Source organism: Canis aureus, chromosome 21 (assembly GCF_053574225.1).
Source record: "Canis aureus isolate CA01 chromosome 21, VMU_Caureus_v.1.0, whole genome shotgun sequence".
Taxonomy (NCBI): Eukaryota; Metazoa; Chordata; class Mammalia; order Carnivora; family Canidae; genus Canis; species Canis aureus.
This window is the reverse complement of record NC_135631.1, coordinates 2337315-2356938: the sequence shown is the minus strand read 5'-3', so window position 1 is coordinate 2356938 and position 19624 is coordinate 2337315. Positions and strand designations below refer to the sequence as shown.

Below are 19624 nucleotides of genomic sequence, written 5' to 3'. Positions count from 1 at the left end.
TTTAAAAGCAGCAAGAGAGAATCTACTAGTTACGGGACAGGGAAATCCCATAAGATTATGAGGTGATTTTTCATCAGAAACTTCGAAGGCCTGGGGCACCTAGGTGGCTCAGTGGTTGAGCATCTGCCTTTGGCTCAGGTCCTGATCCTGGGATCCTGGAATGGAGTCCCACATCACAGGAAGCCTGCTTCTCCCTCTTCCAATGTCTCTGCCTCTCCTTCTCTGTGTCTATCATGAATAAATAAATAAAATCTTCAAAAAAAAGAAAAGAAAAGAAACTTTGCAGGCCAGAAGGGAGTGACATGATAGATTCAAAGTGCTGAAAGGAAAAAAAAAAACCTACAACCAAGAATACTTTAATCAGCAAGATTACCATTCAGAATGGAAGGAGAGATAGAGTTTTAAAAGTTCATCACCACTAAGCCACCTGGGTGGCATACTTGGTTAAGCACCTGATTTTTGGTTTTCGTTCAGGTCATGATCACAGGGTCATAATTGAGCCCCACATGGAACTCTGCTCAGCACAGAGTCTGCTTAAGATTCTCTTTCCCTCTCCCTCTGCCCCTCCCCCTCTGTGCATGCATGTACTCTCTCTCTCAAATAAATAAATAAATAAATACATCTTTAAAAGAATGAAAGTTCACCACCACTGAACTAGCCTTGTGAGAAATGTTAAAGAGACTTCTTTAGGTAGAAAAGAAAAGGATATAATTAGAAGTGAGAAAATTTGGGATGCCTGGGTGGCTCAGCAGTTGAGTGTCTGCCTTTGGCCCAGGGCATGACCCGGGGGTCCCGGGATTGAGTCCCACATCCGGCTCCCTGCATGGAGCCTGCTTCTCCCTCTGCCTGTGTCTCTGCCTCTCTCTTTCTCTCTCTGTGTCTCTCATGAATAAATAAATAAAATCTTTAAAAAAATAGAAGTGAGAAAATTCTGGAAGGAAAAATATTTCATGAGTAAAAGCAAACATACAGTAAAGGTAGTGTTTACCATTTAAATGTAAATGGTCTAAATGTTCCAATCAAAAGACATGAGGTGGCAGAATGGATTAAAAAACAAGACCCAGGGATCCCTGGGTGGCACAGCGGTTTGGTGCCTGCCTTTGGCCCAGGGCGCGATCCTGGAGACCCGGGATCGAATCTCACATCGGGCTCCCAGTGCATGGAGCCTGCTTCTCTCTCTGCTTCTCTCTCTCTCTCTCTCTCTCTCTGTGACTATCATAAATTTAAAAAAAAACAAAACAAACAAACAAAAAACAAAAACAAAAACAAAACAAGACCCAAAGGGATCCCTGGGTGGCTCAGCGGTTTAGTGCCTGCCTTCTGTCTGGGGTGTGATCCCCGGATTGGGTCCCGCGTCGGGCTCCCTGCATGGAGCCTGCTTCTCCCTCTGCCTATGTCTCTGCCTCTCTCTCTCTCTGTCTCTCATGAAAAAATAAATAAAATCTTAAAAAAAAAAAAAAAAGACCCATCCGTATGCTGTCTATAAGAGGCTCACTTCAGACCTAAGGACACATACAAACGGAAAGTGAAAGGATGGAAAAAGATATTCCATGCAAATTGAAAGAAAAATAAAAGCTCGGGTAGCAATACTCATATCAGACAAAATAGACTTTAAAACATAGACTGTAGGGGCGCCTGGGTGGCGTGGTGATTGAGCATCTGCCTTTGGCTTAAGTCATGATCCCAGGATCCTGGGGTTGAGTCCCATATCAGGCTCCCTGCAGGGAGCCTACTTCTCCCTCTGTCTCTGTCTCTGTCTCTGTCTCTGTCTCTGTCTCTGTCTCTCTCTGTGTTTTTCATGAATAAACAAAAACTTTTTTTTTAAAGTCTGTAACAAAAGACAGAGAAGGACGTTACCTAATGATAAAAGGAACAGTTCAATAAAAAGATGTAACATGGTGGAAATGTAAATTGGTGCAGAAAACAGCAAGGAGCTTCCTCAAAATTAAAAATAGAGAGGTATACCTGGGTGGCTCAGTCAGCTGAGCATCCCACTCTTAATTTCAACTCAGATCATGATCTCAGGGTCCTGAGATCCAGCCCAGAGTTGGGTTCTATATTCAGCAGAGAGTCTGCTTGAGGATTTCTCTCCCCCTCCCTCTGACTCTGCCCCTGCCCCCACTCACATGTGCACACTCTCTCTAAAATAAATAAATAAATCTTTTTAAAAAATTAAAAATTGAAATACCATGTGATCCAGTAATTTCACTACTAGATATTTACCCAAGAAAAACAAAAACACTAATTCAAAAAAATATATGCACCCCTATGTTTATTGCAGCATTATTTACAATAGCCAAGATATGGAAGCAACATAAATGTCCACTGACAGATAAATGGATAAAGAAGATATGGTATGTGTATAATATATATGTATGTATATAAAGTATATATGTGTGTGTATATATATAATGGAATATTACTCATCCATATAAAAAAGAGTGAGATCTTGCCATTTGTGGCAAAATGGGTGGATCTATAGGATATTATGGTAAGTGATTCCACTTATATGTGGAATCTAAAAAACAAAACAAAAAGCAGAAACAGATCAATAAATACATAGAACAAACATGGTTACCAGAGGGGTGGGAGGTGAGGGGATGGGCAAAATGGATGAAGTGGAGTGGGAGGTATAGGCTTCCAGTTACAGAGTGAAAAATTCATGAAGTAGAAAAGCGTAGCACGGGAATATAGTCAATGGTGTTGTACTAGCATTGCATGGTGACAGATAGTAGCAATACTTGTGGTGAGCACAGTAGAATGTATAAAATTGTTGAATCACTATGTTGTGATGTAATGTTTTGTGTCAATTATTCCTCAAAAAAAGAGAGAAAAGGCAATTCTAAAATTCATACGGAAACACAGAAAACCCTTAACAATCAAAGCATTCTTGAACAGAAACAAAGGGGTAGATGTTGACATGTTTGATACCATGTTCTGGTGTCAAAGTATATTACAAAGCTACAGTCACCAAGAGATGTACTGGTATAAAACCAGACATGTATCCCAATGAAGCAAAACAGCAATAAACTCAGCATATGTGGTCACTTGATCTTGGACACTGGTGCCAGAAATTCACAGTGGGGACAGGGTAGTGTCTTCAATAAAATAGTGTTGTGGAAAACTAGATATTTACATGTAAAAGAATGAACTGAAAACTGATCTTACAGTGTACAAATACTACACTATATATTGCAAATTTGCTATTAGTAGGTCTTATATTAAGTTTTACCACAAAACTAATGAATAAAAAGGGCAGGAGAAATCTTTAGGAGGTGATGGATATGTTTATTGCATGGGTTGTGATGCTGTTTGGTTATATCAGATTCATCAACTTGTATATGTTAAATCTGCACAGCTCTTGTATGTCAATCATACATCAATGAAGTTGGATATTTTTAGATTTTATTTAAGTTCAGATTAGTTAACATATATGTATTATTAGTTTCAGGGGTAGAATTTAGTGGTTCATCACCTGCACAAAGTTGTTTTAAGAAAAATCCTTCAGATGTGCCATTGAACATGTTCAATATTTTATTATTCCTCTTTGACCGTCTAGATCCTAATCTTCTCCTTTTCCAATTAAATAAGGGTAGATGATTTTCCCTCTTTTAGAATTCTTTCCATCCGCCTATCATTCCAAACAGAAAAGCTAACAATATAAATACCACACAATCTGGCAGTACCATTTCTGGTTATATACTCCAAAGAATCATAAACAGGATCTTAAGATATTTGCATATACATGTTCCCTGCAATACTAATCACCATAGCCAAACCAATGAAAACAAACTAAATGTCCATCAGTGGATGAATGGGTAGAGAAATGTGGCATATACATACAACAGAATATTATCCATAAACAGAGGAAATCCTGCTATATGCTACAACAGATGAATCTCAGGGACATTTTGTTAAATAAAATAAGGCAATCACTGGACAAAATACTGCACAATTCCACTTATATGAAGTATATAAAATATTAAAATAATAAAACAATAAATAGAAAGGTGGTTACCAAGGAATAGGGACAAGAGATTTGAGAGATTGCTGTTCAAGGAGTACAGAGTTTTAGTCAAGGAAGATTTACAGATCACTGTACTTAATTATACTGTATTGTACAGTTAAAAATTTAAGAAAATAGATTTCATAATATGTATTAACTTTAAGACATCTTGATTTTTCTCTTATTAATACTAAAGTTTCTTGAAACACATCTGACCTATACTACTATTTAGGATCAAGCACCATGACTGGAATGTTACAATCTTTTAATAAATAATTTATATGTTCATGACATGATATATGGTTTACTTAATGATTCACAGCAATATCTGCCTTCCAGACCCAGGGTAGGGGAAAAAAAGACATCTCTGAGGCATTTCCACTCAGTCATGCTTTTGGAACTTGTAATAAGTAGAATGTAAATTCCACAAAGCAAAGACGTGTACTCTTGTGGCCAATGCCATATTTCCTGTAAGGAACAGTAGTGGCCTGCCCCGGGGAGCACTCAATAAATACCATTAATGAAAGAGTGTACGCCCAAGTTAACATGCTCTATTCTGTGTTGTCACTAAACCTCCCTTCTACTGGTCTTACTGTCCTGGAAAAAGGCCATCAGAATATTAATGGAATAAAAAAAATAAATAAAATAATAAAGTCTTTCTTATTTTTTTAAAAAAGAATATTAATGGAGAGAAATGGATTCACTTTTGTTACTTTCTCTAACAAATATACAATCTTTACAATCGTCAACACTGAGAGCTATCTGATCCTGTTGAGTAAAATTATCTGTGTTCGGCTCCCAGTAACAGGGTATTCTCTCTTTATATTAACCCAGACAATGTGGACAGCCATTGAGAACCAAGACAATGAGGTAAGAAGATCTGTAGCCAGAACTCCATCCCACCCTTTATTCACCTTATTGATACCAATGAGTGCTTATGTCATGTCACATGTTCCCTACATCCCATAACCAGCTCCTTTTCCTGCTCACCTCCATGGTGAGGGCTTCTCCAGCATTCTTCCTTCCATTCCTGTGTGCAGCTTTTCTAAGTACCCTTAAGCCCTCCTCAGGTTTGTTGGTGATAATCAGCCACCGAGCAGACTCTGCCAGCCACCTGGTCAAAGAAGACAGAGGTGCAGCCAAGTCTTTCACATGCCCATGCTCTTTGTCCTGAAATGCCTCTCTCCTCCCCTCTAATACCTGCCTCTTGTTTTGTTATACCAGAAAATATAAATTTATGCTCTCTTGTACCACTAAAAAACTGGGAGGATGACCTCTCTATGCAGCACATTTTCACGACTGGCAATATAGAGCAGGAGTCATATTGTCCCTTGACTCTTATTCAAGGGACTATTGCCAGGTTTGGCAAATAAAGATAGTGTGCCTAGTTAAATCTGGATTTAGATAAACAGTGAATATGAGTAACTCTTGAGTGAAACTATGTCCCGTGCAATGTTTTGGACCTACTTACACTGAAAAATATTTACTGTTTATTTGAAATTTCACCTGAATGAGACATCCTGTGTTTTATCAGGCTAGCAAATAAAAATACAGAACTCTCAGATAAATAGAAATTTCGCATAAACTATGAATAATTTTTAGTATAGCTATACTCCATGAAATATTTGCAACATTATACCAAAAAGTTTGTTATTGACCTGAAAATCAAATCTAACTGAGTGTCCTTGATATTATCTGGCAACCCTACCTGTTCAGCTTCTTGAATTGTACATAGGACACTTATTAGGAGAACATGTGCTCAAGTGTTACCTAAGAACCAAACAGAATTCTTAGAACCTGATTCCATGTATCTTGGATCCCAGGATCCTCTAAGACAAAGGAAAAAAGAAAGATTATACCTTGAGAAAAGAAAAAAGACAAATAATGGTACAGAAACCACTAGCTGAAGGGTGTGCCAGTCTCGAATGGCAAAAGCCAGTCCTCCCAGGGCCATCTGTCCCACACAAGCGGCACAGATAGTCATTGCTATTGCCATGGCTTGCAGTCGGGGTTCTGTCCATTCTACAACTGAAAGAAAACACAAACAGGATCTTGACTCCAAAGTTGGAATGTCAAAGTCATGGCTTGGAAAATGTCAAAGATCCAAAGTGTTTACTTACACAACATAGTAGTATTTGTCAAGATGGTCATGGTAGAACAGCCAGCCCAGATGCGGAGCACACAGTAAATGGCGAAGGTGGGAGCAAAGGCTGCGCAGGTGTCAGCAATGGCCAGCTGGAGGAAACACCACCTGAGAATTAACCTCCTCCCCAACCTGAGGAATGGGAACACGTTAGACATGGGAATAGCAATCCGATACAAAAATTACTAAAAGAAGGCACACTTTGAAATTTAGGGCATGTTTTAGTAAGTGAAACTTTGCCCTTGAAACTTCAAAGAATCAACAAGTAGTCAACAGGAGATCGTCCCAGAAGCAGCCTTTCTGTTAGTGAACAGATGCTGAGTATAACAAAGCTTCTTCCCCAGTCTGTTACCAGATCTTTGAGACCAACTGAAGCTGCCCAAGACAGGTTGCAATACTGGAAATTTTATCACATCAGAAATGTCCCTTGTACTAATGCATGCATGTAACTCAATAGAGTCTATGCAGTGTCTAGAACATGAGGGGGCTGCTATGGACCAAGTTGCGTCCTTTCCCCTCCCTCCAATTCCTATATTGACTCTCTAATACCCAGTGAAATGGTATTTGGAGATGGACTTTGAGGGAAGTAATTAGGTTTATATGAGGTCATGAGAGTGGGGTCCTTAGGATGGTGTTAATGTTCTTACAAGAAGAGGCACCAAAGTAAAGAGATTGCTCTCCTTATCTTTCTGCCATGTGAGGCTATACCAAGAAGACAGCTGCCTTTAAGCCAGCTGGTGTTTTAATTTGGCAGCCTGAGCTGACTAAGACAAGATCTAAATCTGTACTTGAGGCTCTGAGGCCATGCAGGTCATAGATAAACTCTATGAAAGGAACATCCAAGGAACAATACATGAAAGTTGCTGATGGGTTGCATTAGAGTCCATCTCTGCTAAATTTGGCTTTATAGGCCTTGAACAACGTTTCCCTGAAATAAGATAGAAGGAAGCCACAGCTCAGAGAGGTTACAGTAAGTTCTCAGAGGAAAGGATTAGGCAAGATGAGCATAAAGAAACAGAAAAGGAGAGGATCCCTGGGTGGCTCAGCGGTTTGGTGTCTGCCTTTGGCCCAGGGCGCGATCCTGGAGTCCCGGAATCGAGTCCCACGTCAGGCTCCCTGCGTGGAGCCTGCTTCTCCCTCTGCCTATGTCTCTGCTTCTCTCTCTCTCTCTATGTCTATCATGAATAAATAAATAAATAAATCTTTAAAATAAGAAACAGAAAAGGAGAAGGTATTTTTATTTTATTTTATTTTATTTTATTTTATTTTATCTATTTGAGAGAGAAGAGTGAAAGAGCAAGCAGAGGCAGAGGGAGATGGAGGGGGAGCCAGAGAAGTAGACTCCCCACTTGGCTCCTCCTTCCTTTCTAAAAATATCTTCTCCAGGGACGCCTGGGTGGCTCAGCGGTTGGGAGTCTGCCTTTGGCTCAGGGCAGGATCCCGGGCTCCTGGGATCGAGTCCCACATCGGGCTCCCTGCATGGAGCCTGCTCCTCCCTCTGCCTGTGTCTCTGCCTCTCTCTGTCTCTCATTAACAAATAAATAAAATCTTAAAAAAAAAAATCTTCTCCAGGTGTCTGGGTGGCTCAGTCAATTATGTCTACCTTTGGCTCAGGTCATGATCCCCGAACCCCCGGATCAAACACCACATTGGGCTCCCTGCTCAATGGGGAGACTGCTTCTCCTCATACCGTGCTTGTGTGTTCTCTCTCTCAAATAAATAAACAAAATAAAAATCTTTAAAATATAGTGATATTTAGAGTGGCAGGCATTTGGTAACAATCTGGTTGTCCATCACCAAAAAATGGATTAGATGCATTGTAATGGATCTTCTACTGTGGAGCACCATGCAGCAATTAGAAGAATGAACTAAAAGTACACATAGGAATATGTATATACCTCAAAACCATAGCAGTGGGTGTACAAAAGAAAAATAATGAGATAATAATACATTTACATAAATATGTGCATTAAAATATATGTAAACCAAACAATGTCATTTCTTTTGTAAAAACACATATCAATTTAAAGAAACATAGTCAATGCATTATATTGATCCCTATTGGGAAGAAGGAAATGGGATTGGGGCATCCGGAAAAAAATGAAACAAAAACATACATACATGAAAGGAATTTATGGCCAAATTAATGAGGACACTGTCTCATGAAATGAGTATGATAATTCAACCCCATCAGTGGTTTGATATTCAAAGGAAGAGAAATTTGTGCTGTGCAAAATATAAAGACTATTGTTTTATCGGTTATTAATTATGCAGTTTGGCTCTATGTTCACCATTGCTTTTTTTTTTTTTTTTCCAGATGCAGAGGAAGATTACTCTTCCCAGCCTTATATTTAAGTTAGAGCCACTTGTCTGCACTCTGACCATGGACTAAAGACAGAAGTGGCCAAGACCACTTCCAGGCCTGTCCATATAAGGTCCACTTGGGTCCTGCTCATTTTTTCTGACAATATGGCTGGAAACAAAAAACATGCATATTAAAAAGTTATACAATGGATGTGTGGTTCCCTGAGCCACTGCCTAGAGGATGAGGGCCACATGACCCACACCAAACTGAGGACAGTGAGAATCATGATTTTATTAAAATCACCAATTACGATTCTTGGGTTCTTACAGTAACTAGCTACCTTGGCTAACAAGTTAATGTTTGAATAATTGTGTTTGATGAAGAGAACTAGGAAAGATTTATATGTACTTCTTTTTTGGTATAGGTTTCTCAAATTTATTTGAAAAAATATTTTATTTAATGGGCACCTGGGTGGCTCAGTCAATTAGGTGTCCTACTTTTGATTTTGGCTCAGGTTGTGATCTCAGAGTCCTGAGATCAAGCCCTGAGTCACGGTCCATGCTAGGTGTGGAACCTGCTTAAGATTCTCTTTCTTCCTCTTCCTTTGCCTACCCCAACTCTGTCTAAAAAGATTTTTTTAATTTGAAAATAAAACGTGATGTAGAGCTGTAAACATGTGTATAAAGAGATTTCAAAATTACATATACATTTTTATCAATTTTACTGAAAACATATATTTGCGATGGATATAAATATAACAGTGTTGGCTCCCACTCAAGTGGACTTGTTCTTAGCTCTTTATTTTGAAAATTGTCAAATATGAAAGTTTAAATGAATACTTTGATGAACATTGCTATAAATCTCAAGCAGATTCCTCACTAAATAGCATTTTGCTATATTTGCTTTATTTCTTTGCCTGTGCGAACACACACACACACACCCACACAAACTCTTTTCTGTTGAACCATCTGAATGGCAATTACAGACTACATGACACATCACTCCTAATTTTTTTTAGCATACATGTATAAAGAATACAAGTCATTTCTAGGGGTGCCTGGCTCAGTCAGTTAAGCATCTGATTCTTGATTTCGACTCAGCTCGTGATCTCAGGTCTCAAGATCAAGGCCCATGGCGGACTCCATGCTCAGCACAGAATCTGCTGGAGATTCTCTCTCTCCCTCTGCCCCTCTCCCTACTATCTCTCTCTCTCAAATAAACAAAAATATTTTTTTAAAAAAGAATATAAGTAGTTCCTTATATGATTACAATTCTATCATCACACCTAAGAAAACTAACGATAATTCCCTACTAGCTATCAGATGACATTCAAGTTACCAAAAAGGTCCTCCAAAAGTCTTTTTAGATTTTAGTTTTCTTTTTCCCATCTATGCTCTGGTAGTTACACATCCCATATGATTTTTGTGTTTTTGTGAACCTTTCAAAATCTAGAATGATTTCTCCATGTATTTTTCTCATGACATTGCCTTTTGAAGATTCTAGATCAGTATAGAATGTGAATTATGAATGATGTAAAAAGTATTTTTATCTATGTTCTCATTTTTTTACCATAAGCAGATTTTTTTTGACAGAAAATAACAAAAGGTTAAAAAAGTACATATTTGTGTCTTATTTGCTGGTGGCTTTGAGCACCCTTTCAAAATGAGGCAGGAATAGGGAAGGAACATTGTTGCCAATGGGTAAAGAGCCATAAGGAGACAAGTTTGTACTCTATGGTACTGAGAGTACCATTTTTCTTCATCACTTTTCTCCAAACCCTGAAACATAGGTCTTCTCCCTTCTTTTGCAGTCAGGAATAAATAGGGTAAACATAAATTTTTCATCTTCAATAGGGTACTTTTGAGACCAAGAAGGAATGTTATTAACAATTAAACCGAGGGGGAGGAGCAAGATGGCGGAGGAGTAGGGTCTCCAAATCACCTGTCTCCACCAAACTACCTAGAAAACCTTCAAATTATCCTGAAAATCTATGAATTCGGCCTGAGATTCAAAGAGAGACCAGCTGGAATGCAACAGTGAGAAGAGTTCGCGCATCTATCAAGAGTTACAAAATCTGGATTACAATTCAATGTCAGAAAGCCAATTCAGAAGCACTATTATACAGCTACTGGTGGCTCTAGAAAAAAGTATAAAGGACTCAAGAGACTTCATGACTGCAGAATTTAGAGCTAATCAGGCAGAAATTAAAAACCAATTGAATGAGATGCAATCCAAACTAGAAGTCCTAACGACGAGGGTTAACGAGGTGGAAGAACGAGTGAGTGACCTAGAAGACAAGTTGACAGCAAAGAGGGAAACTGAGGAAAAAAGAGACAAACAATTAAAAGACCATGAAGATAGATTAAGGGAAATAAACGACAGCCTGAGGAAGAAAAACCTACGTTTAATTGGGGTTCCCGAGGGCGCCGAAAGGGACAGAGGGCCAGAATATGTATTTGAACAAATTCTAGCTGAAAACTTTCCTAATCTGGGAAGGGAAACAGGCATTCAGATCCAGGAAATAGAGAGATCCCCCCCTAAAATCAATAAAAACCGTTCAACACCTCGACATTTAATTGTGAAGCTTGCAAATTCCAAAGATAAGGAGAAGATCCTTAAAGCAGCAAGAGACAAGAAATCCCTGACTTTTATGGGGAGGAGTATTAGGGTAACAGCAGACCTCTCCACAGAGACCTGGCAGGCCAGAAAGGGCTGGCAGGATATATTCAGGGTCCTAAATGAAAAGAACATGCAACCAAGAATACTTTATCCAGCAAGGCTCTCATTCAAAATGGAAGGAGAGATAAAGAGCTTCCAAGACAGGCAGCAACTAAAAGAATATGTGACCTCCAAACCAGCTCTGCAAGAAATTTTAAGGGGGCCTCTTAAAATTCCCCTTTAAGAAGAAGTTCAGTGGAACAGTCCACAAAAACAAAGACTGAATAGATATCATGATGACACTAAACTCATATCTCTCAATAGTAACTCTGAATGTGAACGGGCTTAATGACCCCATCAAAAGGCGCAGGGTTTCAGACTGGATAAAAAAGCAGGACCCATCTATTTGCTGTCTACAAGAGACTCATTTTAGACAGAAGGACACCTACAGCCTGAAAATAAAAGGTTGGAGAACCATTTACCATTCGAATGGTCCTCAAAAGAAAGCAGGGGTAGCCATCCTTATATCAGATAAACTAAAATTTACCCCAAAGACTGTAGTGAGAGATGAAGAGGGACACTATATCATACTTAAAGGATCTATTCAACAAGAGGACTTAACAATCCTCAATATATATGCTCCAAATGTGGGAGCTGCCAAATATATAAATCAATTATTAACCAAAGTGAAGAAATACTTAGATAATAATACACTTATACTTGGTGACTTCAATCTAGCTCTTTCTATACTCGATAGGTCTTCTAAGCAAAACATCTCCAAAGAAACGAGAGCTTTAAATGATACACTGGACCAGATGGATTTCACAGATATCTACAGAACTTTACATCCAAACTCAACTGAATACACATTCTTCTCAAGCGCACATGGAACTTTCTCCAGAATAGACCACATATTGGGTCACAAATCGGGTCTGAACCGATACCAAAAGATTGGGATTGTCCCCTGCATATTCTCGGACCATAATGCCTTGAAATTAGAACTAAATCACAACAAGAAGTTTGGAAGGACCTCAAACACATGGAGGTTAAGGACCATCCTGCTAAAAGATAAAAGGGTCAACCAGGAAATTAAGGAAGAATTAAAAAGATTCATGGAAACTAATGAGAATGAAGATACAACCGTTCAAAATCTTTGGGATGCAGCAAAAGCAGTCCTAAGGGGGAAATACATCGCAATACAAGCATCCATTCAAAAACTGGAAAGAACTCAAATACAAAAGCTAACCTTACACATAAAGGAGCTAGAGAAAAAACAGCAAATAGATCCTACACCCAAGAGAAGAAGGGAGCTACTAAAGATTCGAGCAGAACTCAACGAAATCGAGACCAGAAGAACTGTGGAACAGATCAACAGAACCAGGAGTTGGTTCTTTGAAAGAATTAATAAGATAGATAAACCATTAGCCAGCCTTATTAAAAAGAAGAGAGAGAAGACTCAAATTAATAAAATCATGAATGAGAAAGGAGAGATCACTACCAACACCAAGGAAATACAAACGATTTTAAAAACATATTATGAACAGCTATACGCCAATAAATTAGGCAATCTAGAAGAAATGGACGCATTCCTGGAAAGCCACAAACTACCAAAACTGGAACAGGAAGAAATAGAAAACCTGAACAGGCCAATAACCAGGGAGGAAATTGAAGCAGTCATCAAAAACCTCCCAAGACACAAGAGTCCAGGGCCAGATGGCTTCCCAGGAGAATTTTATCAAACGTTTAAAGAAGAAATCATACCTATTCTCCTAAAGCTGTTTGGAAAGATAGAAAGAGATGGAGTACTTCCAAATTCGTTCTATGAAGCCAGCATCACCTTAATTCCAAAGCCAGACAAAGACCCCGCCAAAAAGGAGAATTAGAGACCAATATCCCTGATGAACATGGATGCAAAAATTCTCAACAAGATACTGGCCAATAGGATCCAACAGTACATTAAGAAAATTATTCACCATGACCAAGTAGGATTTATCCCTGGGACACAAGGCTGGTTCAACACCCGTAAAACAATCAATGTGATTCATCATATCAGCAAGAGAAAAACCAAGAACCATATGATCCTCTCATTGGATGCAGAGAAAGCATTTGACAAAATACAGCATCCATTCCTGATCAAAACTCTTCAGAGTGTAGGGATAGAGGGAGCATTCCTCGACATCTTAAAAGCCATCTATGAAAAGCCCACAGCAAATATCATTCTCAATGGGGAAGCACTGGGAGCCTTTCCCCTAAGATCAGGAACAAGACAGGGATGTCCACTCTCACCACTGCTATTCAACATAGTACTGGAAGTCCTAGCCTCAGCAATCAGACAACAAAAAGACATTAAAGGCATTCAAATTGGCAAAGAAGAAGTCAAACTCTCCCTCTTCGCCGATGACATGATACTCTACATAGAAAACCCAAAAGTCTCCACCCCAAGATTGCTAGAACTCATACAGCAATTCGGTAGCGTGGCAGGATACAAAATCAATGCCCAGAAGTCAGTGGCATTTCTATACACTAACAATGAGACTGAAGAAAGAGAAATTAAGGAGTCAATCCCATTTACAATTGCACCCAAAAGCATAAGATACCTAGGAATAAACCTCACCAAAGATGTAAAGGATCTATACCCTCAAAACTATAGAACACTTCTGAAAGAAATTGAGGAAGACACAAAGAGATGGAAAAATATTCCATGCTCATGGATTGGCAGAATTAATATTGTGAAAATGTCAATGTTACCCAGGGCAATATACACGTTTAATGCAATCCCTATCAAAATACCATGGACTTTCTTCAGAGAGTTAGAACAAATTATTTTAAGATTTGTGTGGAATCAGAAAAGACCCCGAATAGCCAGGGGAATTTTAAAAAAGAAAACCATATCTGGGGGCATCACAATGCCAGATTTCAGGTTGTACTACAAAGCTGTGGTCATCAAGACAGTGTGGTACTGGCACAAAAACAGACACATAGATCAGTGGAACAGAGTAGAGAATCCAGAAGTGGACCCTGAACTTTATGGGCAACTAATATTCGATAAAGGAGGAAAGACTACCCATTGGAAGAAAGACAGTCTCTTCAATAAATGGTGCTGGGAAAATTGGACATCCACATGCAGAAGAATGAAACTAGACCACTCTCTTTCACCATACACAAAGATAAACTCAAAATGGATGAAAGATCTAAATGTGAGACAAGATTCCATCAAAATCCTAGAGAAGAACACAGGCAACACCCTTTTTGAACTCGGCCATAGTAACTTCTTGCAAGACACATCCACGAAGGCAAAAGAAACAAAAGCAAAAATGAACTATTGGGACTTCATCAAGATAAGAAGCTTTTGCACAGCAAAGGATACAGTCAACAAAACTCAAAGACAACCTACAGAATGGGAGAAGATATTTGCAAATGACATATCAGATAAAGGGCTAGTTTCCAAGATCTATAAAGAACTTATTAAACTCAACACCAAAGAAACAAACAATCCAATCATGAAATGGGCAAAAGACATGAACAGAAATCTCACAGAAGAAGACATAGACATGGCCAACATACACATTAGAAAATGCTCTGCATCACTTGCCATCAGGGAAATACAAATCAAAACCACAATGAGATACCACCTCACACCAGTGAGAATGGGAAAAATTAACAAGGCAGGAAACAACAAATGTTGGAGAGGATGTGGAGAAAAGGGAACCCTCTTACACTGTTGGTGGGAATGTGAACTGGTGCAGCCACTGTGGAAAACTGTGTGGAGGTTCCTCAAACAGTTAAAAATATACCTGCCCTACGACCCAGCAATTGCACTGTTGGGGATTTACCCCAAAGATACAAATGCAATGAAACGCTGGGACACCTGCACCCCGATGTTTCTAGCAGCAATGGCCACGATAGCCAAACTGTGGAAGGAGCCTCGGTGTCCAACGAAAGATGAATGGATAAAGAAGATGTGGTTTATGTATACAATGGAATATTACGCAGCTATTAGAAATGACAAATACCCACCATTTGCTTCAACGTGGATGGAACTGGAGGGTATTATGCTGAGTGAAGTAAGTCAGTCGGAGAAGGACAAACATTATATGTTCTCATTCATTTGGGGAATATAAATAATAGTGAAAGGGAAAATAAGGGAAGGGAGAAGAAATGTGTGGGAAATATCAGAAAGGGAGACAGAACATAAAGACTGCTAACTCTGGGAAACGAACTAGTGGTTGTAGTAGGGGAGGAGGGCGGGGGGTGGGAGTGAATGGGTGACGGGCACTGGGTGTTATTCTGTATGTTAGTAAATTGAACACCAATAAAAAAAAAAAAAAAAAAAGAAATAAATAAAATAGAAAACAGAAAAAAAAAAAAAAAAAAAAAAAAAACAATTAAACCAAAAATGTACCAGCAAATGAGATGATTGGTCTCTAAAAAAAATTAAAAAAATAATAGAAGATGGGGTATTGCATTGGATATTTAAAGGGAAGGGATTCCAGAAACTGATGTTGAATAGGTCTGTCTAAGATCAGACAAATGTACCCTTAGCATAAGAAAATTGTGATCGTGTTGCTAAGGTAGTTATCTTGCTCAAAGCAAGTCAACTATAGACAGAGATCTGACCTGAGGTTGGAGCTTCTATATGAGAAATAGATTTTAGTTTAGTCCAAGGCTTGAAAATTATTTGCTAAAATGGACTCAGTACTACTGATGAGTATAATGGAAAATAGAATCTTCACAACTTAATATTTATAATATTTAAGATATAATTCATAGTATCCTGCTGTGTGATGAACCAAGAAAATGGAATTCCATTCTCTAGACTATGGAAATATTTCAGATCTTCTGCTGAGAGGAGACAAAGTTTGGAACTAACCAACAAGGATTTTAAAGTGGTAATATAACTATTCTCAAAGACATAAATAAACTACAATTTTGACAAATGAAATTCACAGCTTAGAAACAGGTATTCTCAGAGAGATAGCAACACAGGTAAACCAAAGTTATTGAAATTCAGGAGTGAAAAAGTAGTTTCTAATTAAAAAATTCACTGGATAGACTTAACAATCATGTGGACACAAGAGAGAGACTGTTTGAAGACAGATTAATGGAAATTGTGGAAGGCGAAGAACAGAGAGAAATAATGATTTAAGAAAACGAGAAAAGAGCCCAGGAATGCTATTATACCAGGAGGCAGCAAATAGTTCCTGTAAAAAGCCAAATGGTTATCATTTTAGGCTTTATGAAACACATATTCCTATTTTTTCCTCCTTTATTTTTGTGTTTCTTTTTTTAGAGCAATTTTAAGTTGGATGCAACATTGAGCAGAAAATATAGAGATTTCCCATATATCCTGCCCGCATGCATGCACAGAGTCCCCACCTATCAATATCTTGTACCAAAAGAGACTTTGACACAATGAGCCTACAGTGATACATCATTATCCCCCAAAGTCCATAGCTTACATTGAGGTACATTTCACAGGAGATGGGTATTAAGGAGGGCACTTGTTTTGATGAGCACTGGATATTATTATTATTATTATTTTTGTGTGTGTGTGCTAAGGAGTTCTTTTTTTTATTTTTTTATTTTTTATTGGTGTTCAATTTACTAACATACAGAATAACCCCCATGAGCACTGGATATTATATGTAAGTGATGCATCACTAAATTCTACACCTGAAACCAATTTTACCATATATGTTAACTAACTAGAATTTAAATAAAAACCTGAAATCATTTCTTGGTGTCTTCCTCAATTTCTTGCATAACTGTTGTACAGTTTTCAAAGTAGATTCTTTACCTCTTTGGTTATGCTTATTCCTAGGTATTTTATGATTTTTGGTGCAATTGTAAATAAGATCAATTCCTTGATTTCTCTTTCTTCTGCCTCATTGTAAGTATTTAGACATCCAACTGACTTTTGTGTGTTGATTTTATATCCCGTGGCTTTGCTGAACTCCTGTATCAGTTCTAGCAATTTTTTTGTGGAGTCTTTTGAGTTTTCTACATAGAATACCATGTTGTCTGCAAAGAGTGAAAGTTTGACTTCTTTACCAATTTGGATGCCTTTTATTTGTCTTTGTTGTCTGACTGCTGAGGTTAGTGATGACTGGACATTCAAAACATTCCATGGTCATGGGTTGGAAGAACAAATATTATTAAAATGTCTATACTACCCAAAGCAATCTATACTACACATTCAATGCAATTCTTATCAAAACACCATTTACATTTTTCACAGAGCTGAAACAAACAATCCTAAAATTTGTATGGAACCAGAAAAGAACCCAAGTAACCAAGGTAATGTTAAAAAAGAAAACTAAAGCTGGAGACACCACAGTTCCAGACTTCAAGCTATATGATAAAGCTGTAATCATCAAGACAGTGTGGTACTGGCCCAAAAACAGACACATAGATCAGTGGAACAGAATAGAGAACCCAGAAATGGATCTCAATAACTAATCTTTGATAAAACAGTCTCTTCAACAAATGATGTTGAGAAAATTGGATAGCCACATGTAGAAGAATGAAACTGGACCACTTTCTTCCACCATACACAAAAACAAGCTCAAAGTGGATGAAAGACCTAAATGTGAGGCAGGAATCCAACAAAATCGTAGAGGAGAACATATGCAGCAAACTCTTTGACCTTGGCTGCAACAACCTCTTACTAGACACATCTTTAAAGGCAAGGGAAACAAAAGCAAAAATAACTATTGGAACTTCATCAAGATAAAAAGCTTTTGCTCAGCAAAAGAAATTCAACAAACCTAAAAGGCAACCTATAGAATGGGAGAAGATACTCACAAATGATATATCAGATAAAGGGCTAGTTCCAGAATCTATAAAGAATTTATCAAATTCAACACCTCCAAAACAAAAAAAATCCAGCCAAGCAATGGGCAGAAGACGTGAACAGATATTTCTCCAAAGAAGACATACAGATGGCCAACACACACATGAAAAAAATGTTCAATATCACTTGACATCAGGAAAATACAAATCAAAACCACAATAAGATACCACTTCACATTGGTCAGATTGGCTGAAATGAACAAGTCAGTAAATAACAGATGATGGCGAGGATGTGGAGAAAGGGGAACCCTCTTACACTGTTGGTGGGAATGCAAACTGGTATGGCCACTCTGGAAAACAGTATGGAGATTCCTCAAAAAGTTCAAACTGGAACTACCCTATAACCCAGAAATTTCACTTCTAGGTATTTATCCAAAGGGTACAAACATAGTGATTTGAAGGGGCACATGTAAACTGCCATGTTCATAGCAGCAATGTCCACAATAGCCAAAATATGGAAAGAGCCCAGATTTCCATCAACAGATGAATGGGTTTTTTTTAAAGATTTTATTTATTTATTCATGAGAGAGAGAGAGAGAGAGGCAGAGACACAGGCAAAGGGAGAAGCAGGCTCCATGCAGGGAGCCCAATGTGGGACCCGATCCTGGGACTTCAGGATCACACTCTGGGCCGAAGGCAGGCGCTAAACTGCTGAGCCACCCAGGGATCCCCCAGATGAATGGTTAAAGAAGATGTGGTATATATATTTATATATATATATATAATATATATAATATATATATAATAATATATATAATATATATTATAATATATATAATATTACTCAGCCATCAAAAAGAATGAAATCTTGCCATTTGCAAGGATGTGGGTGGAACTAGAGAGTATTATGCTGAGCAAAATAAGTCAGAGAACAATAAATACCACTCACCCATATGTGAAATTTAAGAAACAAAATAGATGAATATAGGAAAAGGGAAAGAAAAATAAACTAAGATAAAAACAGAGAGGATGGCAAACCATAAGAGACCCTTGACTATAAAGAACAAACTGAGGCTTGCTGGAGGAGAGGTCAATGGGGTAACTGGATGATGGGCACTAAGGAGGGCACTTGATGTTGTAATGAGAACTGGGTATTATATGCAACTGACCAATCACTAAGTTCTACCTCTGAAACTAAGATTATACTATATGTTAACTAAGTTGAATTTAAATAAAAAAAATTTTAACTTGAAATTAAAAAAAGAAAGAAAACATAGTTTCTGTACAATGAGCTGCCATAGCAGCTAAAAAAAGAATGAGATGTAGCATTGTTACAATAGTCAAAATGTGGAAACAACCTAAGTGTCCATCAATGGTTGAATGGATAAAGATGTGGCATACACACACACACACACACACACACACACACACACACACACACTCATATACACACACATACAATGGAATACTATTTAGCCACACACAAAAAAAATCTTGCTATTTGCAATTAGATGGATGGACTGTGAGGGTATTATGCTAAGGGGAAGAAGTCTGACAGAGAAAGACAAATACCCTATGATCTCATTCATATGTGGAATCTAAAAAACAAGACAAGGAAACAACAACAACAAAAACCAAGCTTGTAGATACAGAGAACAGAATGGTGGGTGGGGGTGGGTGGGAAAAATGAGTGAAGGAAGTCAAAAGGTATAAACCTCTA

General features: G+C 38.2%; 1 protein-coding gene across 4 annotated transcripts in view; it reads right to left on the bottom strand.

The window, feature by feature from the left end:
• The window catches only part of LOC144292195 (organic anion transporter 7-like), a 46172-nt gene that overhangs the window by 15324 nt on the left and 11224 nt on the right, over positions 1 to 19624 (bottom strand). For 3 of the 4 annotated variants that reach the window (XM_077862082.1, XM_077862080.1, XM_077862081.1), the window contains 3 exons: positions 6127 to 6281; positions 5866 to 6034; positions 4997 to 5120 (listed from right to left, as the gene is read on the bottom strand). In XM_077862082.1, the coding sequence (XP_077718208.1) occupies positions 4997 to 5120; positions 5866 to 6034; positions 6127 to 6281 (448 nt within the window). The remainder of the gene's footprint in view (positions 1 to 4996; positions 5121 to 5865; positions 6035 to 6126; positions 6282 to 19624) is intronic. The other variant, XM_077862083.1, reaches the window with a different exon arrangement.